The 27,940-nt window shown below is 37.7% G+C and overlaps 2 protein-coding genes across 5 annotated transcripts in view; both read left to right on the forward strand.

The window, feature by feature from the left end:
* The window catches only part of SEC24A (SEC24 homolog A, COPII component), a 64,859-nt gene extending 50,911 nt beyond the window's left edge, over nt 1-13,948 (forward strand). For both annotated transcript variants that reach the window (XM_012762189.3, XM_012762191.3), the window contains 6 exons: nt 22-197; nt 3,052-3,189; nt 5,868-5,972; nt 7,730-7,822; nt 9,460-9,563; nt 11,040-13,948. In XM_012762189.3, the coding sequence (XP_012617643.1) occupies nt 22-197; nt 3,052-3,189; nt 5,868-5,972; nt 7,730-7,822; nt 9,460-9,563; nt 11,040-11,154 (731 nt within the window). In that variant the 3' untranslated portion in view covers nt 11,155-13,948. The remainder of the gene's footprint in view (nt 1-21; nt 198-3,051; nt 3,190-5,867; nt 5,973-7,729; nt 7,823-9,459; nt 9,564-11,039) is intronic.
* Nucleotides 13,949-16,168: 2,220 nt separating this feature from the next.
* Nucleotides 16,169-26,548, forward strand: CAMLG (calcium modulating ligand). Of its 3 annotated transcripts, none has more exons than XM_012762196.2 (4): nt 16,169-16,458; nt 18,388-18,848; nt 21,482-21,547; nt 25,932-26,548. In XM_012762196.2, exons 1-4 carry the CDS (start codon nt 16,287-16,289, stop codon nt 26,121-26,123), a joined length of 891 nt encoding a protein of 296 aa, XP_012617650.1. In that variant the 5' UTR covers nt 16,169-16,286; the 3' UTR covers nt 26,124-26,548. The 3 variants fall into 3 exon arrangements, with proteins under 3 accessions (XP_012617650.1, XP_075852173.1, XP_012617651.1); XM_075996058.1 differs by having other exon boundaries at nt 18,391-18,848; XM_012762197.3 differs by lacking the exon at nt 21,482-21,547.
* The last annotated feature ends 1,392 nt before the right edge of the window (nt 26,549-27,940 follow it).

Raw genomic sequence — 27,940 nt, forward strand, 5'->3', positions numbered from 1 at the left:
CCCTACCCTCACCTCAATTAGCTGTTGACAGGTCTATGACGGCCAGTCTGAGTGACGCTCGAGATGCACTAGTGAATGCGGTCATCGACTCTCTCTCAGCCTACCGTTCTTCAGTCCTAAGTAACCAGCAGCCTGGACTCATGGTTCCTTTTTCTTTGCGGCTTTTCCCACTGTTTGTGTTGGCGCTCCTTAAACAGGTAAGAAAAACAAAAATAGAAATTAACCAATGAAAACATAAAAGCCAACGTTTTTATCCTATAAACCCCTAAATATTGTATAAATTATTTTATACTGGTTAAATTTTCTGAGGACAGGGACCCTACCTCTTATTTGGACTTTGAAGGAATTTATAACGAAAGAAAGTTACAAATAACTCATTTAAAGCAAGTGCCTTGTTCATAAGAGGTGCTCACTGAGTCACATATTCAGTGATGTTATCAAACATTCAAATGATAATCAGTTTTCTACTTTTCCAAATAAGAATTGTATATTTTGGGAAGCTGCATCTGGCGCCAGAAAAAGTGAGAATGGGATTTCCCCAGTCCTTTGATGGGTCCTGGTTGCCTCTACTGTGGTCACCTTTGGGTTAGTAAAAGCAGCGGCAAGTTAGTTGCCCCGACTGTCCCTTCTGGAAGTGGTGACCAGTTCCTTGGGATCTTGGTCTCTATGTTGCCTTGCCCATCCCTGCTAGGTCATGCAGTACAGCCTTTTGCTGGGTCAACGGGCGCAGGCGCTGGAGCTGCAGACCAGCTTGCTGGGAATTCCTGGACAGGGAGGGAGCTCAGGCGATCCTGTGGCTGGTGGAGTTTCCAGTCCAAGCTTTGCAGTGGGGAAAAGGAATAGCTACTTTAGGTGTGGTTTCACTTTGAAAGAAAGAATCTCACAGTAGTGGCAAGAAAGTAAAATATCTCAAGGCATTTGACTGCAGAGACTGTACAGGGGTTGCGCTTAATTGGTTAAATGGTCGTCTGGAGTGCCCAGGAACTGGAATTTGTTAAGTGATAACCAGTGACTTCAGTGACAGAGCCATATTTGACGTCCTGCCTGGCCTTATCCATGTGACCATGGGCAAGTCATGGGCCCTGGTTCACATATCAGTAAAAGTGGATGTTGGTTTGGTTAAAATCTGAGTCCCTTTAAACCTAACATTCTTTTAAATGACTTCTCAGTAGTCTATGGTGTCTTTGGAATGCAGGAGCAGCACTTTATCCTGCCTTCAAATCCTCAATTTCTATAGGATCTGTCATGACAAATGAAAGTAAATCAAGCAGTAGAGCTCGATCTCAGACTTTCTGTGCTGCTCTGGAATGACTAATGTTACTATTTCTAGATGACTTTTCTGCAGAGAAACCTAAACAGCAAAGTGTATATTTTCCACTTCCTTTCTCCACGGAAAACCGTATGCATAAGCATTACATTGGTGGTAGTGAAGTACGCTGTATTTTTAAAGGACAATTTTGCAATTACCTGAGGTGCCCTGTAGAATGATGAGGGAGTGACCAGGACCTTAGAACATGTGGCAGTGAAATATTGTTCAAAGTAAACCTGACTGGAAAAAATGTGTAATGTGAGTTTATGGAAAATAAACTTAAGAGAAAGGCAATTTGGGAAAGAGACTAATACACCAGTCTGTGTATCTTCCTGCCTAGGCCTCCCAGAGTGCTAGGATTACAGGCGTGAGCCATCACACCCGGCCAGCAGTCTTTTCTAATCTTCCGTTATTTATGTCATTGCCTTGTTTTAATGCATAATTTCATTGCTTTTCTGCCTCCTTCACTCCTATCCATCAGTTGGAATACTTAAAACTTTACCCTAGGCTGGGTGCGGTCGCTCATGCCTATAATCCTAGCACTCTGGGAGGCCAGGGCAGGAGGATCATTTGAGCCCAGGAGTTCGAGACCAGCCTGAGCAAGAGTGAGACCCCGTCTCTACTAAATAGAAAGAAATTAGGCCGGATGGGGTGGCTCACACCTGTAATCCTAGCGCTCTGGGAGGCCGAGGTGGGCGGATTGCTTGAGATCAGGAGTTCAAAACCAGCCTGAGCAAGAGCAAGACCCCGTCTCTACTATAAATAGAAAGAAATTAATTGGCCAACTAATATATATAGAAAAAATGAGCCAGACATGGTGGTGCATGCCTGTAGTCCCAGCTACTTGGGAGGCTGAGGCAGCAGGATTGCTTGAGCGCAGGAGTTTGAGGTTACTGTGAGCTAGGCTGACAGCACGGTACTCACTCTAGCTTGGACAACAAAGCAAGACTCTGTCTCAAAAAAAAATAATTATGAAATAAAAATAAAAATAGAAAGAAATTAATTGGCCAACTAAAAATATACAGAAAAAATTAGCTAGGTATGGTGGTGCATGCCTCAGGAGGCTGAGGCAGGAGGTTTGCTTGAGCCCAGGAGTTTGAGATTGCTGTGAGCTGGGCTGACGCCATGGCAACAGAGTGAGACTGTGTCCCAAAAAAAAAGACAAAAACCTTACCTTATAAATTCATTATTCTCCATAAAGGTAATACTGGTTAAATCTTAAAATTACTTATTAACTTTATTCTACTAAGCACCTGTCCTCATGTGTACTATTATTTTTCCTTATTGATTTGTAAGCTTTGTTACATTGTTTAATTTCTCTAACTGTGGGAAAAACAATGACAGCCACTATTAATCATCACCCAGCATTTATGGAACACTTAATGTATATCTTTTTTGTCCTTGATATATGCCTTTATTTTGTCATTTGCAGTATAACTTTATCCTTCCTGTGATATTGCATAGATTGTTACACGTTTAGATCTATTTCACTGATTAGGAAACAAACACCACGGAGATCAAATAACTTTACCATGATCAGTTAGTTCATTTCTCATGAGTTTTAGGTGGCGCTATACCCACAATTTAATAGATGTATGTGACTTCTTAAAAGATATTTTTTAAAGAATGATTAACAGTGTATTTGTCTGAAGAGATTCTTTTAACAACTGACATTTACAAAGTTTTGTGTGTATTTTTTAAATATCTTTTTTGGGATGGATGGGGGTTGTTTTTTCTTACAGAAATCATTCCAGACTGGGACAAATGCACGTCTAGATGAACGCATTTTTGCTATGTGTCAAGTGAAAAATCAGCCCTTGGTTTACCTTATGCTCACAACTCATCCCAGTTTGTATAGAGTTGACAATCTGTCAGATGAGGTAAGATTGATGCCTTTTTTAGTGGCTTTTACTTGAAGGTTTATAAGCCTAATCAGAGTCACTCCAGTGCAGAAATGAAAACATTTGTTACTTAAAGCTTTTTATTTTATTTCTTCTTTAGGTCTATGTAAAGAAATTTTGGTATAGGGATACTCCCCAAAATAGTGTCTTTATTGAAGTTTCCAAAGACACAATCTCTAGAGCAGATCTAAGAAATGAGATTGTCAAATTGACCAGAGCAACCTATTCATATATTTATTTAAACAAATTGATCTGAAAGGAGCATCCTGAGCGTGAAATTACATCTGAACATCTAAGTTCATTGTTCGATGTAACAGTGCCCTTGAATTAAAGAAAAACTATTTACCTGATTTGTAACATTATTTGCCTTTGATAGGAAGTTTACCAGAGTTAAAGTCAGAAACATGAAAATGTTAAATCATAATCTTTCATTCTAAAATTGTGATCAAGTTAAGATGTATGTGTTGGAAATAATGTTCTGGTTAAAACACGTTTCACAATTTACAGAATTTAAGATATCTTGCATGTATAAGGGAGAAATTACCTATGAAATGAGGTAACTTTTTATCTAATGAAAAGCTTGTTATAACATTATCAATCGATATTACAAAAATAATAACTCTAGATTAATCCTGTTTGGCAAGTTCAAATAACTGGGTTTACCTTTTTCTTACATTAAGAGAATAAGAAATTCACATAAAAATATAAATGTAATTTATTGTATATCTATAATATGGAAACCACTAGAAAGAAGAAGAAAAAAAATTACTTCACCCATAATGCCTCATCCAGAGATAGGCATTGTTAACATGTTGGAGGTTTATTTATCAGGACTCTTTGGCTGTGAGGAAGCTTAGACAAAAAAGGGGACTGAAATGGCACTCAAAAATAAACCATTGGAAAGGCAAGGATAGAGCTAGACTCAGAATCTACTAGACCCTAGGATACAAAGACTCATTTTGCATGAGTTTCATTCTTTTTGATCAGTCTTCTGTACAAGACTAGTAAACAGAGCCACTGAGAGTGGCTCTTCACTATCTGAGAAAGACAAAGCTCTGTTTTTACAGTTGACATTAGAAAACTTTAAGTCGAAATTTCTGATAGGCTGTATTTGGTTATAGTCTCTCTTAAGATCCCCACATTTCCCAAGGCCAGAGAGCTTAAAGTACTGTGATTAATAGCAAATAACAAAACAACAGCCTCATCACTGAAGTGAAAAGAACTCCTTTCTCAAACATTGGGGAGTGAAGGAAGGAGGGATGTTGAAAGCACAGAGCAATCAATGTCCTTTGCAGGTATACTTTTCTCCTGCTTTGATTTTCCATTTATATTTTGTTTGCTTTACTTAGTTGTGGTTATGTTGTTTGAATCCTGATGTTTTTGTCGTTTGGAACAGTAATATATATGAATTACATAGTAATATATATAAAGCTCTTGGAACAATGACTGGGTATAACAGCACCATATAAACCATAGATAGCTGTTACCATTACCACCATCATCATTAGTATGATTATCATAATTAAGTGTATTTCCATGTATATGAGCATTCATTTAAAACATACATTTTAATGACTTTATAAGTTCATTAAACCATTCTCTTATTGGACATATACATTGTTTCCAGGTTTAACCATTTATATTCACATAACATGAACATCCCCAAACTATATCGCTTGGTTAGTATTTTACTTCTTCTCTTGGGTAAGATTTAATTAAGCACCTAGTTTAAGTGATTGAATATATTTTTAGTCAAAATGAATAGTTATGAATATTGAAATATTTGTGTGTGGTGTGTTTTCAGATAACAGTATTATAATCAATTATAAACAACAAACTTCCATTTCTGACTTTAATAAATAAATGTCATTTTGAAGAGAAGTATTAAAATCTCATTTGCCTTAGGCTCCCCCCCCCCCCAGGATGTGTGCATGACCTAAGCCAAGCAAGCAGTTAGTTCCAATGAGAGCCAATTTGGAGATTTCTGCTTGTAATTTTGAAAGAGATGTTCTTGTTTCATATCTTTCTCCTTCTCTCTCTCCCAAATAAACTTTTTATTTTGGAAAAATTTAGTTGTAAAGGTAAGTTGCAAAGATAGTGTAGAAAGTTCTCATATATTCCTCATGTAATTTTCCCTAATGTTAATCTTTTACAAAACTACAGTACATTTATTAAAAAACAAGAAACCAACACTAGTACATTATTGTTATTATTAATTTTTTTAATTAATTTTTTTATTGAGGTAAAATGTATATAACTTACTGTCTTTACCATTTTTAAATGTACAAATTAATGGTACTAAATACATCTATATTCTTTTTTTCCCTTCTCCTTTCTCTTAGTATATTATTATTAACTAAATTTCAGACTTTATTTGGATTTCACTGATGTCATTTATTTGTTCAAAATATAGCATTGTATTCTTTTTTAAAACAATAGTTAAGATCAGAAGTTAATTTGGCTTTATTGGGATTCACAGTAGCTTTGTTTAGATAAGTGGTAAATATTTTCTCATCTTCTATATATTTAAATATGAATAATTATGATTTACTTAAGTAAGGCCCAAACTTTTGGAGGCAACATTCATTTAATTTTTTGTTGTTAATTATGACTTCATATTACCTGTATCTAAAAGCTTTAATCTTTTATTTCTTCAGGGTGCACTCAACATCAGTGACAGAACCATACCCCAGCCCCCTATCCTTCAGCTTTCAGTAGAGAAGCTGAGCAGAGATGGAGCTTTCCTCATGGATGCAGGCTCTGTGAGTGCTTTGACTTGTCCTGACCCTTCTCACTGCTACTACTGTACCATGTTAGCATTTAGTTTTTCCCTGTAATCTCTCTCTTCCTGAACAGATTACATATTGACCTGTGAATAATCATGCATCACATAATGACATTTTGGTCAACAGTGGACCACTTATACAATGGTGGTCCCATAAGGTTATAAGGGAGCTGAAAAATTCCTATCACCTAGTCGTTACCATGCTATACATTTTACCATTATTTTAGAGTATACTCCTATTTATTTAAAAAAAAGAAAAAGGTTGGCCAGGCGCAGTGTCTCACACTTGTAATCCTAGTACTCTGGGAGGCCAAGGCGGGAGGATCACTTGAAGTCAGGACTTCCAAGACCAGCCTAGATAAGAGTGAGACCCTCATCTCTGCTAAAAATAGAAAAACTTAGCCAGGAGTGGTAGCCTGCACTTGTAGTCCCAGCTACCTGGGAGGCTGAAGCAGGAGGGTCGCTTGAGCCCAGGAATTTGAGGTTGGTGTGAGCTGTGATGATGCCACTACACTCTAGCCTGGTCAACAGAGAGAGAGAGAGACCCTGTCTCAAAAAAAAAGGGTGGGGCTAACTGTAAAATAGCCTCAGGCAGCTCCTTGAAGAAGGAAGAAGGCATTGTTATAGGAGATGACAGCTCCCCGTATTTTATTGTCCCTGAAGACCTTGTGTTGGGAGGAGAGGTGGAGATGGAAGACAATGATACTGATGATCCTGACCCTGTGGGGGTCTATGGTTATGTATGTGTTTGTGCCTTAGTTTTTAACAAAATGGTTTAAAAGTAAAAAAATAATAAAAATTTTAAAAATAGAAAAAAGTTTTTAGAATAAGGCTATAAAGAAAGAAAGTAGGCCAGGCATGGTGGCTCATGCCTGTAATCCTAGCACTCTGGGAGGCTGAGGTGGGAGGATCGCTCAAGGTCAGGAGTTTGAGACCAGCCTGAGCAAGAGCGAGACCCCATGTCTACTAAAAATAGAAAGAAATTAATTGGCCAACTAAACCTATATAGCAAAAATTAGCCAGGCATGGTGGCACATGCCTATAGTCCCAGCTACTTGGGAGAGTGAGGCAGGAGGATCACTTGAGCCCAGGAGTTTGAGGTTGCTGTGAGCTAGGTTGATGCCACCACAGTGGCAACAAGAGTGAGACTCTGTCTCAAAAAAAAAAAAAAAAGAAAAAGAAAAAAAGAAAAATATTTTTATACAGCTGTATATTTGGATTTTAAACTAAGAGTTAAAAAGTTAAAATTAAAGTTTATAAAGTAAAAAATTTACAATAAGCTAAGGATAGTTAATTATTTTCAGTTGTCTTCAATACTAAGGGTTAATTTATGTCGAATTTTTACTGTACCTTTTCTATGTGTAGATATTTAGATACACAGATATTTACCATTATGTTACAGCTGCCTGCAGTATTTAGTTACAGTATCATGCTCTATAGGTTTCTAGCCTGGGGGCAATAGGCTGTGCCTAGGTGTGTAGTGGGCTATACCATCTAGGTTTGTGTGAGTACACTCTGTGATCTTGGCACATTTGTCTCTCCACAGCCTCCCTGTTTCATGCTAAGCATATAGTATTTCACCATGGTAAATACTAATCATTCAGTTAAAAGGCTGTACAATTTCACTAGCTCTGCTCATCCTCTTGATTTTTTTAAAAGATACTCAGTGGTAAAGGTGAGTCAACTGAATCACCATTATGCTACATCTGAATATAATTTTATTCCTCTCCCCAGGTACTGATGCTTTGGGTTGGAAAAAATTGTGCACAGAATTTTCTCAGTCAAGTTCTAGGAGTTCAAAACTATGCATCAATTCCACAGCCTATGGTAAGACTGTTTTATTATGGTAGACTTAAAAGGCATTTCAAAGGTAGCAAATACATGAATATCCCATTTTGAAATCAGAAAATAATACTAAAAATTTTTCCAAAAGAGGAAATGTTCCCACAAATTATGTTTCTCTTCCAACTGAAAATACTCATTTTATGTTTTAATGGCATTCTTTAGGTTGCTTTGCATATTTATCTGTTCTTATGTGTCTAAGACAGTATACTATTTGGGGCAGAAAGCAATTAATTTAGTTAATGACCAAAAAAAGTAGTTTGCTGCAAATGGCATTTGAGCTTTGGCTTTTCTGTTTCTTCTTCGTTTTTTTTTTTTTTTTTGAGACAGAGTCTCGCTTTGTTGCCCAGGCTAGAGTGAGTGCCGTGGCGTCAGCCTAGCTCACAGCAACCTCAAACTCCTGGGCTCGAGTGATCCTTCTGCCTCAGCCTCCCGGGTAGCTGGGACTACAGGCATGCGCCACCATGCCCGGCTAATTTTTTTTTTTTTTATATATATATCGGTTGGCCAATTAATTTCTTTCTATTTATAGTAGAGACGGGGTCTCGCTCTTGCTCAGGCTGGTTTCGAACTCCTGACCTTGAGCAATCCGCCCGCCTCGGCCTCCCAAGAGCTAGGATTACAGGCGTGAGCCACAGCGCCCGGCCTGTTTCTTCTTCTTTCCCTTGGATTCATGATCAGTGTGATGTGGCTTTTTTTGTTTTTGTGTTTTTGGCATTTCTTGTTCTTTGGCATGGTCTTTTAAACTGCTGATTTTGAAGTAAGAACTAAACTAATTGCCACCCTGGTGTACCTAGCAAATGACATGTGGCCAGTGTCAGTTGAGTTAATGTTGATTATTGAAGAAAGTAATAATGGACTGTGCCACTAGTTATGTGTTCTTGGACAAGTCCTTAAATAGCCTCATTTGTAAAGTAAGAATCTCTTGCTTATGGAGGAGTAATTGAAATAGTCTCTGAGAAAGTGCTAACTATACAGCATTTGGACAGTTATGAATTACAAAGTTAGAATTAATTATAATAGATGGTCTTATTTAGATGGTCTTATCATATTTTAATTATAATATTTTAATTATAATAGATGGTCTTATCATATTTTTTAGTCTAATTATAATAGATGGTCTTATCATATTTTAATTATAATAGATGGTCTTATCATATTTTTTAGTCCCTACAACCAGTTTGTATCCAGTTTTAGAATGTGTTTAATTTCATCACTTTTTCATATTGATATGTTTCACATGAATGTCCTTTTTTTTATATTATGTGTTCTGTGACTCCATTCATAGAAGTCATTAAAGGATTCATATATTTAAAAGACATGTATCTATGTCAGGAGTATAACTAGGATGAGCACTAACTTTCAGGTCTTGAGCAAAACTACTTGATTGGATTACTAAGTTTTTTAAGTAATGAGTAAATAAGAAATCGTCCTATTTGTAATAATTACCTGAATGAATCAGTTGATTCTAGGCCCCCTCTCCAAACCTTCTAAATCTATAATCTGCAGTTCAACAAGGTCATCAGGTGATTCATACATATGTTAAAACTGGATAAATACTGTAGAACATACATTAGAGATATAATTAGAATAAGTTGGATGTTGTTGGTTTTATTTAACAGACAGACCTTCCAGAACTTGATACACCAGAATCAGCCAGAACAATAGCTTTCATCTCTTGGCTTAGAGAGCAGAGACCATTTTTCCCAATACTTTATGTCATAAGGTAAGTCAGATTTTTCATTTGCTAGTAGTAAAACAATTTGGCCTTGTGAGAATTTGTTTATTTTTATTTTTGAGACAGAGTCTCGCTCTGTCACCTGGGCTAGAGTGCCGTGGCATCAGCCTAGCTCACAGCAACCTCAAACTCCTGGGCTCAAGCGATCCTCCTGCCTCAGCCTCCCAAGTAGCTGGAACTATAGGCCCTTGCCACCATGCCCTACTAATTTTTTGTTTCTGTTTTTAGTTGTCTGGCTGTTTTTTTCTATTTTTAATAGAGACACAGTCTCACTCTTGCTCAGACTGGTCTTGAACTCTGACATCAAGCGATCTTCCCACCTCAGCCTCCCAGAGTACTAGGATTACAAGTGTGGGCCACCATACATGGCCGCAAGGACTTGTTTAGAATCACAGATATATGTGACTGAATGCTTAAGCAAACCTTTTACAGTAGTATAGGGGGAAAAATGAAAAAGAATTCTTCTCAATAAATAGTACTAAATCATGCTTTATAATTCAATTATTGGAATTACTGAACTTTTAATGACTTGTTAGTAAATAGCTTAACCATTTGTCTCTCTTTTGGTTTTTATTTTTAATTGACAAGAATTGTGTATATTTATGAGGTATTCTGTGACTTTTGGATACATCAGTACATGTATACATTATTGAATGATCAAATTAGGTTAATTAACATACCCCTCACCACAGATAATTACTATTTCTTTGTGGTGAGAACATTTAAAATCCATTCTGTTAGCTATGTTAAAATATACACTACATTATTATTAACCATAGTCACCATGTTGTGATTAACAGAACCTATTCCTCCTGTGTAACTGAATCGTTGTACCCTTTGACCAACATCTCTCCTGTCTTCATCCACACCCCTTCTCTACTCTTCTAGCCTGTGGCAATAACCATGATTCAATTCTCTACTTCTATGAGTTCAACTTTTTTAGATTCCACACATCAGTGAGTTTGTGTGGTATTTGTCTCTCTGTGCCTAGCTTATTTCACTTAGTGTAATGTCCTCTAGATCCATCCATGTTGTATACAGAATTTCCTGCTTTTCAAACGCTAAATATTATTTCATTGTGTATTCATACCATATTTAAAAAATCCATTCATGGCACGTCAGCTATTTCTGTATCTTGGCTATTGTGAATAATGCTGCAGTGAATGTGGGCGTGCAGACATCTCTGACTTCAGTTCCTTTGATATACTGATTTCAGTTCCTTTGGCTGTATACCTAGAAGAACTGGTGGATCAACTATTTCTCTTAATTCCACTATAAACTTTCTCCCCTAATCAAAATGAAGTTTATATCATCAACCAAATATTCTCAGAGAAAGCCTCTAAAAGTAGCTATTTGTATGGTAAATGTTATGATAATTATGAGAGTCAGTCAAGAGTCTTGTGACAAATCTGTTCATTTTACTATTACATTTTATCTAAAATTTTTTTGCCTTTTATTACTAAGGGATGAGAGTCCAATGAAAGCAAACTTCCTTCAAAACATGGTAGAAGACAGAACAGAATCTGCTTTATCATATTATGAATTCCTTTTGCATATACAGCAGCAAGTGAATAAATGAAGAAATTCGACTTAGTTATTTCTAAGAAATGTCATGATAATGCAGAGTACCTAGCAATGTGTAATACCTTCCTTTTCTATTAAGTTGGACTTAATGTGATGATTTAAATGTTCTCACTGTGATTTCAACAAACTATAGCAAATAAAGAACCACAGCAGAGAATCAAACATGCAACTCTGAAATACTGTATTTTTGAAATCAAAATATATCTACATATGATTGATACCTTTTTTCCTTTGCTGCCAATTATGTTTGAGTTATTATGGATTAAAATAAGATGAAACAATATTACAGAGGCAAAGTACATTTTGTAAAATAAAGACGTCTGTGTTCTACATGTATATTTCTCATTTTTTATTTTTCTGAATTTTTGGCTGCTACATTTAAAACCTCACAGGACTGAGTGTTGCAGGGAAGTTACAAATCTATTGATCTTTTAAAAAATCAAAAGTAAATAGAATATATGAAAACTAGAATTCATTCCCATGCCTCTTTTTTTTTCTTAAGGAAGAAAAAGTATTATCATGTTAATTAAAACTAGAGTAAACTAACTCTAGTCTAGCTTGAGAAAAATATGAAGTAATACATTCAAGCTTTAAAATCTGTCAGTATTCTCCATACTTGAAGAACAAAGTCACTTTGGTTTCAAGTGAAAACTATAATGAGGTGTGTTTTTGATTTGGCTGCAAAAGACTTGGAACATACTATGTTATTCTGCAGTGAAAAGAATTTGAGCTGTCTTTATAAATATTGGGACTGGCAATGATAATGGGGAGGTGAGAAACTTTGGTTATCTTGATCATTTAAGTGGGTTTTTATTTGGTACATTTGTGCTCTGAATGTATAATAAAAGTTTTATTTTGGTGAAATGAGTATGAATGAAAGAAATTAAAAGTTTCTTAAATGCTATCTCAAATGCATTAGTAACATTTTTCTAAGAAGGTTAATAATTGGAAGTTACTCATAAGAAATATTTGTTCTTGAATATTAATACCTACTAAAGCATGAATGCTGCTGTTTGATTTGGTGGGTATTAAGATCATACAAGTCCAATATGTTGAAATTATGAAAGAAACTTGATTTCTGAACATGCTCGAGACTGCTTTTTGATTCAGCTAGAGAAATAGTTGAGCAAATTTTGTTTACAAGTAGGTAAATTACACATCTGTATATTTAAAGTACTGTGATATAGTATCTTTTTAAAAGAGTTTGGCTCAGTTTTCAGATTCATCTTGTCTTGTAGTAACTTCTTAAAAGATGTTCATGTGTAATACTTGATAAAAAGATTTTTGGTTTTTTTTTGTTTTAATGGGTTAGAAAATATGTTTACATGATCACCAATGAAATAGTAACTTTCACGTTTACAACAACATGAGCTGACTGAAACTGAGTTGTTTGGGATAGGGAAAAAGCAGTCCCTCTAGAATACACAACTACTGCTTGCCAGCTGGATCACAATAATTATGTTTTAGAAAATATCATCTCCCTTAAGGCAGTGTTAAGGTGTTTTCAGTGTGCAAATGGTGCATTGATCTGGAAGGTTTCTTGAAAGCTGCTTCATTTACTAGGAAGCAATTTTCAAATTGTAGTAAATTAAATTTATATTTCCCCCTCTTTTAAAGAAACAGAGTCATTATGTACTAATGTTTCTTAAAATATCTAAAATTTTCCTCTTAATGTGATTTTAAATGTTGATATTTGTAGGTCCTTTCTTAAAAGTAGTAAAGAATCTTCCAGAGGGAAACGTTTGTGCTTTTAGGGATAATCTTCCTTGTGCCTCACCACATCCCTAAGTGGGTATGACTCTTGTTATTACATGTGCTCTGTTAGTATATTTCACACATTTACTTTTAGAAATGTACTTTAAAAATTATTTTAGATACTGTGTAATATGTGCAATCCAGAAAGATCTTATAACAGGTCATAAAAAACATAACTTTAGTTAGGATTCACAATAAATATTTGTTCTCTAGATAATTAGAGAATGAATGAGCCTTTTGGGGATATCGGTTATTTTCTGCAATCCTGAATGTGTTTTTAGTTTGACTGGGGGGGGCAGTAGGGTATTACCTACTGTATCATCTTGTATTACTTTTTGATGTAAAGCAACTAATATTTACACTATGCCATTTTTTATCATAGTTGTAAATTATGAAAGATCCTTGAATTTTCTACAGATCTACAACTACTCAAGTAACAGACAAGGGCAATCTTGGTATTTAAATCTGAGCATGGCAGTTCTACCATAAAAAATACTCTATTTTTCTAATTTCTAGAATTTTTAAAATAACATTTCTGTAAGTCTGACATACTAATATTCATTTAAGCAGTACCATTTATTTTAGTTTGCATATATTTTCATGGTTTTTAATTTAATGTAATGTATTGAGTCTAATAGACTGTTTTGCAATATTAGAATAAAGATTTATTTCTTCTAATCAAAGATGCATAACAGCTATTATCTAGGGGACCACCAAATGTGATTTCAAGGTTTTGTTAATTACTACAAATGTAATCCTTATATAGAAATTTTAATTTTGTAAAGTAGTGTATAATATTGTAATATTAAATTCTCATTCTCAAATTTAAATATGTATTGAACTTCAGTGTGCTGTGTTAAATCTTGCCTCTCTCAAATGTTAGAGACAAGATTCGTCTTCCTTTTTACAGTTTGTAATTTTCACTGTTTTATTCCTGTAAAAAAAAAAAGTCATTTGTAACCCATGCAAACAATTGTTTGATCTATGCTAACTTATCAATTTGGCTATTCAATAAAGTTAATTGAAAGAGCTTATATATAGTGACTAATTATTTAAAGTGATATGAACTATTTGCCAATCACTAAGTAATGCTATTTTGTTCATCCAAGTTAAATCAATAGAAAACTATTGTTGAAGGTGCCTTAAATGTCCTAAGCAGGTGTCTGGGAGAACATAAAATGAATTCTCAATACTTACTCCTCTAGGATGGCTGGGTTTGAAATTCTAGATTGAAGGTTATTTTTTCCTTGTTAGTGCTCCCTTGTCTTCTGGACCCTTTTGTTACTGATGACAACTGTCAGTCCAACTGTTCATTTAATAATCCTCTGTTAGCTTTTAAGATTTTTTTTTATCCTAAATGTTCTGTAGTTTTATTACTCTAGTCTTATTGTTTATCCTGCTTGTTATTCAGAGCATACTTTAATTTGAAGATCCTTGTCTATAATTCTGAAACATTTCCAGCTATTTTCAAATATTTGTTAACTTGTCATTCCCTCTATTTTTCTATTTTACCCCAGAATTTCTATTGAATGAATGTTTTCACTGATTTCTTTTTTGACTATGTCCAGATTGGAGTTTAATCTCATCTATTGACTTTTATATTTGCATTACTACACTTTACATTTCCAAGATTTTTTATATCGAAGTGTTTTTGATTAATTTTTATCTGCTTTTATTTAATAAAATGTATTGTTTTTAATGAGCAAAATACCTTTATTTCTGAGCATTTCAAACATACTTATTTTAAAACTGTTCTCTAAGATTCTCTCTGGAATAAAATACCTTTTTTTAGTTTAAAGAGACAGGGTCTTTCTCATTCTTTCACCCTGGCTAGAGTGGTGTGATCATAGCTCACTGCAGTCTCCCAACTCTTGGTCTGGGCTCAAACGATCCTCCTGCTTCACCTTCCCTAGTAGCTAGGCAAGTACTATCGCATCAGCTAATTTTTTTCTCATTATTGATTTTTTTTTTTCTCCAGAGTTTCACTCTGTTGCCCAGGCTAGAGTGAGTGCCGTGGCGTCAGCCTAGCTCACAGCAACCTCAATCTCCTGCGCTCAAGCAATCCTCCTGCCTCAGCCTCCCGAGTAGCTGGGACTACAGGCATGCGCCATCATGCCCGGCTAATTTTTTCTATATATATTAGTTTGCCAATTAAATTCTTTCTATTTATAGTAGAGACGGGATCTCGCTCTTGCTCAGGCTGGTTTCGAACTCCTGACCTCCAGCAATCCGCCCGCCTCGGCCTCTCAGAGAGCTAGGATTACAGGCGTGAGCCACCACGCCCGGCCCCTTTCTTTTGCCTTTAAAAGAAATTAAAATTATCCTTGTCTTTCCTGTGATACTAAAAAAAAAAAAAAAAAGAAATTAAAATTAGAATCTGGCTGGGCAGGGTGTATAATATATATACAAAAAATTAGCCGGGCATAGTGGCGCGTGCCTGTAGTCCCAGCTACTCGGGAGGCTGAGGCAGGAGGATCGCTTGAGCCCAGGAGACTGAGGTTGCTGTGAGCTAGGCTGACGCCACGGCACTCACTCTAGCCTGGGCAACAGAGTGCGACTCTGTCTCATAAAAAAAAAAAAGAATCTTTTCGTGGGCCCTCCACACTTCACCTACGGTGTCTATCAGGTAAGTTGACCCTGCGGTGTGATTCTGGGAATCGCAGCAGTGAACAAAACCCAGTGCTTGCCTCCTTGGAGCTTACATTCTAGTTAGTGAGAAACGGACAACAAACAAAACCCGTGCCTTTAGCATGCAAGGTGCTAAGGAGGAAACTAAGGGGAATGGGGAGTGTTGGTAATTTTGATATAAAGGACACCAAAGGCTTCACTAGGAAAGTTCGATTCGAACAAAAGAGTGAGGAAAACCTGGGGACAAAACAGCCGTATACGTGAGAGAAGTGCAGTTCAAGATGAAAAATAGCACCAAAAAGAAATCTCAGCTTAACGTGCCCTTAAGTATCGCTTCCAGAGCTTTATACTTCCACGGCCTACGAGCGAGGCCGCCGCAATCGCCATTTTGCTTCCGGGCACCAGTCGCGGCCGGGCCTACACGTCACTGCCATCCCTTTCCCATTCCTCAGTCTCGGTGCCGGCTTGCTTCACCTCCGATTGAACGGCAGAGGGCGCCCAGTGGCGGCTGAGGGGAGCGACGGGGCATCGCGCGCATCTGCCCTCACCCAAGATGGCGGCCAGAACCTCGCTAGGTCCCACCGCGCGGCGTGCGCATGCCTAGCTCGCCCGCTCGGCGTCGCGCTCGGGGGCGGGTCTACGGTGGGAGGGGGACGCGCTCCCTGGGGTCCTGTCTCAGGTCGGCGGGGCCACAGCTGCAGCCACCGCCGCCTCCGCCGTCACTCCCAGACTGTGGAGGGGAGGATGGAGTCGGTGACCGTCGCTGCCGACGGTGGGGACAGGTCGGGGGCCTCAGCAGGCTCAGGCCTGTCGGCTTCCCAGCGCCGGGCCGAACTGCGGCGGAGGAAGCTGCTCATGAACTCGGAACAGCGCATCAACCGGATCATGGGCTTCCACAGGCCCGCGAGCGGCGCGGGTGAGTCTCCCTTTCCTCTCAGCCTCCCGTCACCCCTTTAAATCTTCAGGATCCTTCTTCCCCGCCCCCGCCCCCACTCGGTCGACCTTACTGACCAAGCCCTGCTCTCTGACCTCCTCCCTGTCCCCGCCCCTTAGCCGGTAGCCCAAGTTCACTCCTTGACCCCGGGAGCTTTCTAGTCGCGCCCCCAGCTTTCCAGGGCTGCGTCCGCCGCGGCTGCGAAGCCCTGTCTCCTGAAACCCTCCAGCCGGTTTCCTTGGAGGGCCCCTTTCTGCCCTGCCCACACCCTCGCCTTCCGTGAAGGGCGCACATTTTATCCCCAGACTTCTTCGCCCACTGCGCCCCTCGGGCACGCCGCTTCCCTGTCTTAACATTCCAAGTGCCTTCCCTTCCAGTGCCTTCCCTAGCATCTGCCGCCTTTTGTCTTTTCCTGTATAATTCTTCTCCGTCCCCATCGGCTTGTCTTCACTCAACTACCACCTAGTCCTTCCTACGTGGGTCAGACTCCTAGCTCAGTTCTGTGTTCAGCGCCCTCCACACTGTCACCTGTGGGCTTTCTAGAAGAGGTGGGGAAAGTAGGAGTGAGCATTCTGTGTGACCCCAACAAGTGTGACATGCATGCCTGAGGTTTCCTCTCTTCATTAGCGCAGGTTGATGTGATTGGTGTTTAGAACTGCATTTAAGCCTAAAAGGACAGTTTCTAATTCCTCCCCAAAGACATGTCCAGTGAGATTCTTAAAAAAATTTTTTTTCATGTGAATATAATTGAACACTTAGTATGCCCTTAGTATTCCATTGTTTCCTTTAATAATTGACCTTTTGTCGCTGGTCGCAAGCTCCTTAGATCTTTGTGACTTGTTCTGTGAGGCTTTAGATACATACCTCTGAACTTCTGGACAGTTCAATGAGATGTAAGAGCACCATTTCAAATTCTCCTAGAACAAAAGTTAGAAGGAATGTTTTTCTATCAGGATAGTTATTCTTTCCCATTTATTGGTGTTTCTTGAGGTAATTTCTATATTTTGTTCTTTTGCTTTGAAAATTTTATACCTTTAAAGGTTTTTTTGTTTTGTTTTGTTTTTGTTTTTAAAAAAACGACAGCAACATCCTAAAACTGCTGAAGTGCCTACTAATGGCTGCCTTACTACATAAACAGTAGCTGTAGGGTGTGCCACACCCTATGCTCACAGGGATCTGGATTCAGAAATCAGATTTTAAAGTACAGATTTTTAAAGGCTTTAATAGTTTTATGTTTTTAACCATATAAGCTAGAGCAGGCAATGCAGTCATATTTCTGGGATATATAATCCATGAAAATTTGGTCTTTACAGCTTGCTTCATCCCTGAATATCTTTCCCAATTTGTTAACTACTCTTATCTCCTACCATAAAGTTTGGGTTATTTCCTGTGCAGGAATACTTTTTAGGTGATACATTTTGAGGATGTAGAGACACTAATCTTTGTTTTACAAAGAATCAATCAGTATTTATTTATTTATTTACTTATTTTTTTTTTTTTGAGACAGAGTCTCGCTTTGTTGCCCAGGCTAGGGCAACAAAGTGCCCTACAACAGAGTGCCGTGGCGTCAGCCTAGCTCACAGCAACCTCAAACTCCTGGGCTCAAGTAATCCTCCTGCCTTAGCCTCCCGAGTTGCTGGGACTATAGGCATGCGCCACCATGCCCGACTAATTTTTTTCTGTATATATTAGTTAGCCAATTAATTTCTTTCTATTTATAGTAGAGACGGGGTCTTGCTCAGGCTGGTTTGTAACTCCCGACCTTGAGCGATCCGCCCATCTCGGCCTTCCAGAGTGCCAGGATTACAGGCGTGAGCCACCACGCCTGGCATGCAGCAGCATATTTTTAAATATTAACATGTAAGATGTTTGCCAGTAAAGTACATAAGGCTTTTAAATTTCTTTTCTCAGAAGAAGAAAATCAAACAAAATCAAAGCAGCAGGACAGTGATAAACTGAACTCCCTCAGCGTTCCTTCAGTTTCAAAGCGAGTAGTGCTGGGTGATTCGGTCAGCACAGGAACGACTGACCAGCAGGGTGCTGTGGCTGAGGTAAAGGGGACCCAAGTGGGAGACAAATTGGACTCTTTCGTTAAATCACCCGAGTGCAATAATGATGTCAACCTTGAGCTTCGGCAGCGGAACAGAGGGGACCCGACAGCAGACACCGTCCAGAGGGGTTCTCGCCATGGCCTAGAACAGTACCTTTCCAGATTTGAAGAAGCAATGAAGCTAAGGAAACAGCTGATTAGTGAAAAACCCAATCAAGAGGATGGAAGTACAACAGAAGAGTTTGATTCTTTTCGAATATTTAGATTGGTGGGATGTGCTCTTCTTGCTCTTGGAGTCAGAGCCTTTGTTTGCAAATACTTGGTAAGAAAAGAGCTGTAAACTATTAACTAACTTAATGGAAAATGGAAATTGATTATAATAGTGAGTGCTTTCAATCCATAGAATCATTACCAATATTAACTTAATATCTACTAGATCCACGTGGCTGTTTGTAGATGTATTATAAACTTTGTCATTCATCTTAGTTATAGAATGAGGTGTTCTGATTAAATATAGAGCCTAATGATGATAATTACATTTGGCTCTTCATATCTGCGTGTTCTGTAACATTGGTTCTGCTTCCATGGCTTCAACCATCTGTGGATCAAAAATATTTGGGGAGAAAAATAAAAAATTAAAAATAAAACAAAAAATACAAATAAAAAGATCCAGTATAAAAACTATAGCCGGGCGCGGTGGCTCACGCCTGTAATCCTAGCTCTCTGGGAGGCTGAGGCGGGTGGATTGCTCGAGGTCGGGAGTTCGAAACTAGCCTGAGCAAGAGCGAGACCCCGTCTCTACTATAAATAGAAAGAAACTAATTGGCCAACTAATATATATATAAAAAAAAAAAAATTAGCCGGGCATGGTGGCTCATGCCTGTAGTCCCAGCTACTTGGGAGGCTGAGACAGAAGGATCGCTTGAGCCCAGGAGTTTGAGGTTGCTGTGAGCTAGGCTGACGCCATGGCACTCACTCTAGCCTAGGCAACAAAGCGAGACTCTGTCTCAAAAAAAAAAAAAAAAAACAAAACAAAACTATATATACAGCATTTACATTGTATTAGATGTCATAAGTCATCTAGAAGTGATTTAAGGTATATGAGAGGAAGTGTGTAGATTATATGCAGATACTACACCATTTTAAATAAGGGACTTGAGTGTCTGTGGAGTTTGGTATCTGAAGGAGTTCCTGGAACCAATATTCCTTAGATACCACAGGATGACTGTAGTAATCTCCTTCTACATGCCAGGTACTATTTTAAGTGTTTTGCATATATGAATGCATTTGATCCTCTTCCTTATGAACTAGGTATCATTTGAATCTATGAGGCAACAAAGACTCAGAGGTTCCATCATTTTCCCAAGGTCACACAGACACCTCACATTAAACCCAGCCAGTTTCATTCCAGAACCAAAAGGTTAAGTGCCTACATGTACTATATATTAATTATCAATTTTTAAATAATTTGAAACATTAAAATTTGGTGCCTGTGGTGCTGAATATGAGCTAATTTTCCTATGGTTCAGAAGGCATTTCAGCATTTTGTAATGTTGTGGTAGTATCATGATGACAGTCCATTTTTGTTGTGCCCTGATGTGGTCCTTTTGTTTTATAGTATGTGGAAGAATGCAGAAAAGCATAGCTCATAGTTAGTGTCTTGCTCTTTGAGGTATTTACATTCAGTAGACATTTAAGAATACCTATCACATACCAGGCACATAAATAAGTTTTCTAAATAAGGTTTATATAATTAAGCAAAACAGTTTTTTAGTATGTATTTTTATGCAAATATTTTTGTAAACAGAACGTTGAACAGATTTGATTTTTTTTCACCTGGTTATAAAATTGTCATCATAGCAAAGATCAGTGATGCTTTCAGCATTCATGAGCTATATTAGCTCTTTTTGTTTCTTATCTAAAGGGCTCTGTGCTTTCATGCTTTTAAAGTTATGTCCTATGTGCCTCCTTTTATTGAGGTGTTTTGTTTTTGTTTTCTAATTTTCTTTGCTGTCAGATTTTCAACTATTTCTCATTACTGCCATCTAGTGATGTTTGCTCCTTCATGCCCATCATTTTTAATTTAAAAAATAACTATATACATTGTTATTTTGATCTTTTCTATTTTGTCTGAGAGGCCAGATCACCAAGCCATTTTACGTCTAGTAGGAGTAGCTCATTTGAGGGCCACAAATGGTAGCTGTGTGAGTTAACTCCTGGCCCCAAAGTCTAAGGAATGAATGGTGTCTGTTTTGAGTACTGGGCCTTTTATGTGTGCTGGCGGGGTGTCAGTTAATTCCCTCTAGGTGAGGGAGATTTTACTGCTTGATGTGTTGTACATCTGTTACCATTTAATACTTTAAATAATTAAAATATAAGTGTTTTTTTTTTATTTCTTTGTTTTGAGACAGAGCCTTGCTCTGTTGCCCCTAATAGAGTGCAGTGGGTGTCATCATAGCTCACTGCAAGCTCAAAACTGCTGAGCTCACGTAATCCTGCCTCAGCCTCCCAAGTAGCTAAGACTACAGGTATGTGCCACCATGCCCAGCTAATTTTTCTATTTTTAGTAGAGAAAGGGTCTCACTCTTGGTCAGGCTGATCTAGAACTGAGCTTAAGCAATCCTCCCACCTTGGCCTTCCAGAGTGCTGGGATTATAGGCGTGAGCCACCGACCACAACTGGTCAAAAGATAAGTTTTCATGAGAGACATTTTTGGGACACTGAAAGGATGTGAAAGAATGGCATGACTTGAGAAACCTGTCTTATGTTTAGGAAATCAGATCTTTTTTATTTTCTTCACCTTTTGCAGAAACAAGATTGCCTTTTAACCGCTAACATTAAATGTTTTATTATAGTTTTTTTTTGCTTGGAATTTTATAGCTGCTGTTAGTTTGATTTATTGTGATTTGAATGATTATGTTAGATGTATTTAATTTTTGTCTTCTATCTTCACAGTCCATATTTGCTCCGTTTCTTACTTTACAACTTGCGTACATGGGACTATACAAATATTTTCCTAAGGTAAATTAAAATGTCTTCTAAATTATGGGGATGTATTTGGAATGATTGATGACTAGCTAATTTTAACAACTTAAAAATATTAGTCCTACTTGTCTGAATCAATGCTACTCAAAATATGTTTTGCCCACCAGTGCTTATCTTCAGACTATTTGTTTCTGTTTGTGATGCATTAAGTTCAAAACGTGAGTAATTAGAAACATTTTTAGCAATTTGACATTGCCATAACATTTTCATTATATTTCACAAAAGTGTTGGTCCACAGTGGATTGCGATCCTTCACAACAGAGGTTGAATAGTACCTAAGAAAAGGCCGGGCGTGGTGGCTCACGCCTGTAATCCTAGCACTCTGGGAGGCTGAGGCGGGCGGATTGCTCAAGGTCAGGAGTTGGAAACCAGCCTGAACAAGAGAGAGACCCCGTCCAGAAAGAAATTAATTGGCCAACTAATATATATAGAAAAAATTGGCCGGGCATGGTGGCACATGCCTGTAGTCCCAGCTACTCGGGAAGCTGAGGCAGCAGGATTGCTTGAGCCCTGGAGTTTGAGGTTGCTGTGAGCTAGGCTGACACATGGCACTCACTCTAGCCTGGGCAACAAAGCGAGACTCTGTCTCAAAAAAAAAAAAAAAATAGTACCTAAGAAAAGTATTCAATTTAAGTACATAGTAAATTCATTTTTTTCTTTTTTTTCCCCTCCTACTCACTTACCCTTACCTCCCTCGTAGCCTACTGAGATCCATAGTAAATTTAGTAATTCATTTTGTCTGCAATGAAGAAAATTGATTTAAAAAATGAATTTGATTATCTTACTGTGCTCCTTACGAAACACTTGATAGCAGTGCACTTTATCTTTAATGTTGAGGGCCTGAGATTTACAAGAATATTTGGCCAATATATAGAACAGAATGATTATGAGAGTCAATGTTTACCTGGTCTGCTTGACTACAGATGTGTATGCACAATTTCATGGGGCTTGGTTTGCTTGACATAGAAGAAAACCTTTGTGTGATTGAGTTTTGTGGGACTTTTTGGCTGAAAAGTAGCTACTTGGCTGTTTGTTTAATCATATCTAGTGGGCTGACAGAACTGTGTGATTTTAATGGATTTGAAACATATTTCTGAAGGGTAAAATATATCAAATGCAGAAAGTAAAATAGTAAAGGAAAAGATGTAATTTTAGGAGTCCACTTGCTCAAGACTTCTTGGGTATGGCTCTGGGTAAAAAAAAAAATAATAATTTTAATTAATGCATTTGTTTAGAAATTCACCCTGGAAACCTTGTAGTTTTGTAGTAGCAAAAGTTTGGAAATAACCTAAATGTCCCCTCATAATTGACTAGATAAAAATTATGGCATATCTATTCAGAATGAAGAAGCTCTTGATTACTGATAAGAGAAAATAAAATATTAAGAGAAAAAACACAGAGTAGGATCTATAGTGTACTACTTTAAAAAAAAAAGAAAAATAATTTGATTTGGCTTATATATGCATAAAGAAAATCCATAAGAATATACCTGAACCTATTAACAGTGGTTATTTGTGATAGGGATGTGTATGGGTTATTAGGTGAATAAGGGAGAGAAAAGGAAGGGAGACTTTACTGTATACTTTGTCCCAACAAAACAACATTTTGGCCCAGGTGCGGTGTGGCTCACGCCTATAATCCTAGCACTCTGGGAGGCCGAGGCGGGAGGATTACTTGAGCTCAGGAGTTCAAGACCAGCCTGAGCAAGAGCGAGACCCCATCTCTACTAAAAATAGAAAGAAATTAGCCAAACAACTAAAAATAGAAAAAATTAGCCGGGCATGGTGGCGCATGCCTGTAGTCCCAGGTACTTGGGTGGCTGAGGCAGGAGGATTGTTTGAGCCCAGGAGTTTGAGGTTGCTGTGAGCCAGATTGACACCACGGCACTCTACCCTGGGCAACACAGAGAGACTCTATCTCAAAACAAAAAACATAAATAAACAACATTTTGTTGTACCAGTTTTTAAACACAAAAAAAGTTGAAAGAGGTGTGCAGTGAACACCCATTCATACTTACCACCTAGATTCTATAATTAACATCTCGTTATATTTATCATGTATCTATCCAATTTTCTATTTTCAGTTCAGTTCAGAGACAGACAGGGTCTCCCTCTCTTGATTAGGCTGGAGTATAGTGGCCCATCATAGCTCACTGCAACCTCGAACACCTAGGCTCACTCGATCCTCTTGCCTCAGCTTTTGTATAGCTAGGACTATAGGCATGTGCTACCACAGCCAGGTAATTTTTTTTTATCTTTTTAGAGACAAGAGTCTCTCTATGGCCCAGGCTGGTCTCTAACTCCTGGCCTCAAGCGATCCTCCTGTCTAGGTCTCCCAAAGTGCTGATATTCCACCATCTTATTTTTCTTGATACATTTCAAAGTATGTTGTAGGTGTACACATCACTATACTTTACCCCTTTCATAATATTAACCTATAATTCATTTTTACTTTTTTTAAGGTAAAATTTTAAGAAATGAAATGTTCAAGTCTTTTTTTTTTTTTTTTTTGAAACAGTCTCACTTTGTTGCCCAGGCTAGAGTGAGTGCCGTGGCATCAACCTAGCTCACAGCAACCTCAATCTCCTGGGCTCAAGCAATCCTACTGCCTCAGCCTCCAGAGAAGCTGGGACTACAGGCATGTGCCACCATGCCCGGCTAATTTTTTTTTTTTTATATATATTTTTAGTTGGTTAATTAATTTCTTTCTATTTTTAGTAGAGATGAGGGTCTCGCTCAGGGTGGTTTGGAGCTCCTGACCTTGAGCAATCCTCCTGTCTCGGCCTCTCAGAGTGCTAGCATTACAGGTGTGAGCCATTGCGCCTGGCCAAAAAGTTCAAGTCTTAAGCATACCATTTGATACATTTTGACAACCTGTGACGCCTTTATCTATTTCAAGGTTTGAAACCTTGCTACCACCCCAGAAGGTTCAGTCATGCCCCTTTTTTAGGCAGTGTCAGCCTCTACACTCCAAAGATGGGATTGTGTGTTTCCCACATGGTTTTGCCTGGTTTAGTAATTCATATAAATGGAATCATTTCTGTTTGTACTATTTTGTGCAAGCCACCTTTTTTTCGGCATGATATTTTTGAGGTTTATGTTGTTGAATGTATCAGTAGTTCATCCTTTTTTTTTTTTTTGCTGAAAAATATTAATAGTATGAATATATCTGTTTACCTACTCTCCTGTTGATGGACATTTTGGTTGTTTCCAGCTTTTGGTTATTATGACTAACGCTGTGAAGAACTTTTTTTGTATGAGTTTTTTGTGGACGTAAGCTTTCATTTCTCTTAGGTAACTAGAGCTATTTATATTTTTAAAATTTTTGAATCATGTGAGTGGATTTAGTAATACTAAATCAATAAATGAAAACATCAGCTTTTGATCTCAAAAAATGAGACTAGAAAATTATATCGGAAATAAATGCTCTCTCTTCCCCTAAAATACTCTGAATTGTTCGGTGATAGCCTATTGCATGTGTAATCAAATGTGAATTCCTTTGTATAGCAATTAGGGCCCTACAAGATGTTCCTACAGTTCTGTTACAAATTACTCACTATTCTCCAATACCCCAAGCATTCTTCTGCTTCTGACTTGTCCTGAGACTTACTTTACAGTAAGATTTCTCCTCTCACTTCTGCCAGTCTAAATCCTACTCATCCTTCAATGCTTATTTTTCATTCTACTTGTGCTTTATTTATATAAAACGCTGGAGTAATTTCTATCTTCTTTGAGCACCTATGCTACACATTATGCATGTCATTCATTTAGCAGTTATTTATGTCTATCTAGTAATGTTTTTCCTGTTTTTTTTTTTTTTTTTTTTGAGACAGAGTCTCGCTTTGTTGCCCAGGCTAGAGTGAGTGCCGTGGCGTCAGCCTAGCTCACAGCAACCTCAAACTCCTGGGCTCGAGCGATCCTTCTGCCTCAGCCTCCCGGGTAGCTGGGACTACAGGCATGCGCCACCATGCCCGGCTAATTTTTTATATATATATCAGTTGGCCAATTAATTTCTTTCTATTTATAGTAGAGACGGGGTCTCGCTCTTGCTCAGGCTGGTTTTGAACTCCTGACCTTGAGCAATCCGCCCGCCTCGGCCTCCCAAGAGCTAGGATTACAGGCGTGAGCCACAGCGCCCGGCCTTATGAAAACTTTTAATGGTGAGAATGATGTTTGCTATTGCCTAGCAGTTTGCTGATTTACATACTATATATTCAGTATATGTTGACATATTGATTATTTTGAAACGTCATTAATAGTTTTGAAATCATTTAGGTAAAAATAGCAGTATTGATGATGTTTTTGTAGAACTTAAGTAGTCTGCTGAAAGTTGTAAGATTAATTTGAGTCTTTCTGTACAGGGTGAAAAGAAGATAAAGACAACTGTACTAACAGCTGCACTTCTGTTATCTGGAATTCCTGCTGAAGTAATAAATCGATCAATGGATACCTATAGCAAAATGGGTGAAGTCTTCACAGATCTCTGTGTCTACTTTTTCACTTTTATCTTTTGTCATGAACTGCTCGACTATTGGGGGTCAGAAGTACCTTGAAGCCTGCACAACTCAAAAGAAGAAGCTTATAAAAAAATTTTTTTTTCTATATTGCAATGTCTCTAAAGGAGGCAGATCGGTTTACACCTTTATGTAATTCTTTTTCTTTATAGGGCTTGTAAAACCACTTTATTAGGAATGGAATGACAGGTTCCCTGATTTGAAAGGGTTGTGTTTATATTAGTACTGATATGAAGAATAGAGTACCAATGTCATTAATTTTGATTTTTCTTGTTTAATTAGAATCCCTATTCTATACTTTTCCCCTAACTTCTTAGATTTGTAATTCTTTTGGGGACTAAGCTAGTGCTTTAGGGAGAGCAGATAAACATGGTCTTAGCCAGCCCTAAAGACTGCTGCTTGTATTTGTGTCATTCTGTCCTGAGAAATGAAGTCATCTTAAAAATAAAATGAAACAAACTGAATTGTCTGATGTTAAGTCTGACATAGTAACTTTTCATGTTGAATTAGTATCTTAATTTTTACTCCAGCAAAATAATACTTAATGGAAGAAATGATTAAGATGCATACATGTAAAATTAGAAGGTTTTTATAAAATTTTTATTTCCTGTATACCAAACTCAGAATTGGAAATTTTCAACTTGTGCTTTCAATTTTCAGAAGTATGTTTTTTAAAGCAAACTAGAACAAAATGATTAGATTAAAAATGGGTTGTAAAGAATTGAGGCATATAACCCAGTAGCGTAAATATCCTTTTAACTAATTTGGTAACTATCACATTTGGAAGGTTTGTCTTCAAAGAGTATAAAATTTAAGTGGTATATTGCTTGGTGTTATATTTCTTTACAGATTTTTTTATGGTCTATTTGGTTAATCCATGTGATATTAAAAACATAAACTTTTTATTACTAAGTCTTGATTTTTTTAATTTTTATTTTGAATCAGAGTACTGGAGAATAAGTATAATAAAGTCTCTTCTGATTTGGGGTAAGATAATAGGCACACATTTTTCCTGATTCCATAATGAATCTAGTATATATAGGACTGTGAAGCATCCTTAGAGTTGTCACTTACCACTTTTAATCCCTGGGAAGACAAATGGTCTTCAGTCATTCTGTTGCCCAGGCTAGTGTACAGTGGTGTCATAGTCACTGCAACCTCTGGCTCCCAGGCTCAGGTGGTCCTCCTGCCTCAGCCTTTCAAGTAGCTAGGACTACAGGTGCTCACCACCATGCTTGGCTTATCTTTCTATTTTTCATAGAGATGGGGTCTCACTATGTTGCTCAGTCTTATCTTGAATTTCTAGCCTCAGTGATCCTCCTGTCTTGGCCTCCCAAAGTGCTAGGATTACAGGTGTGAGCCACTGTGCCCAGCCATACTTTTGTTTGTTTAACAAAAATAATAGGTGACACATGCAAAATTTTAGTAATTGTAGATTATTACCAAATTTATATTTCAAGAAGAGCCATACGATGTCTGTGTTGGTGCCCCTTTTTCTCTTCACTGATTGGCATCTCCCTGGTCATTTGCTTAAGTATGTTTAATAATTTACTATCAAATGGGAATGGAAGTTTCTTAGTGTTTGGAATAACTAAAAATTAGAAATTTCTGGGTTTTGAAATGTATATGGATTAAAACGATTGATAACAATGGTTGTTTATAGGTGAAATCGTTGACCATATTGCCTAGTAGTTTTTTTCTGATTAGTTGTATAAACAGATATGTGTGCATCACAGTTGGTACTAAAAATAGCAAGGGAGTTATGAGGTACTCAGAACTGGGTTAATTAGAATAAAAATCTGCTGCTTTGGAAGCCAAGGCAATTTGCTGAATGTGATATATTGGAGACAGTAGAG

The sequence above is a fragment of the Microcebus murinus genome, chromosome 21, assembly GCF_040939455.1.
Source record: "Microcebus murinus isolate Inina chromosome 21, M.murinus_Inina_mat1.0, whole genome shotgun sequence".
Classification (NCBI taxonomy): domain Eukaryota; kingdom Metazoa; phylum Chordata; class Mammalia; order Primates; family Cheirogaleidae; genus Microcebus; species Microcebus murinus.

Coding starts and splice junctions, on each gene's coding strand:
- CAMLG (XM_012762196.2), top strand. CDS start 16,287: ATGGAGTCGGTGACCGTCGCTGCCGACGGTGGGGACAGGTCGGGGGCC. Junction 16,459..18,387: donor CAGGCCCGCGAGCGGCGCGG/GTGAGTCTCCCT, acceptor TTCTTTTCTCAG/AAGAAGAAAATCAAACAAAA. Junction 18,849..21,481: donor CCTTTGTTTGCAAATACTTG/GTAAGAAAAGAG, acceptor CTATCTTCACAG/TCCATATTTGCTCCGTTTCT.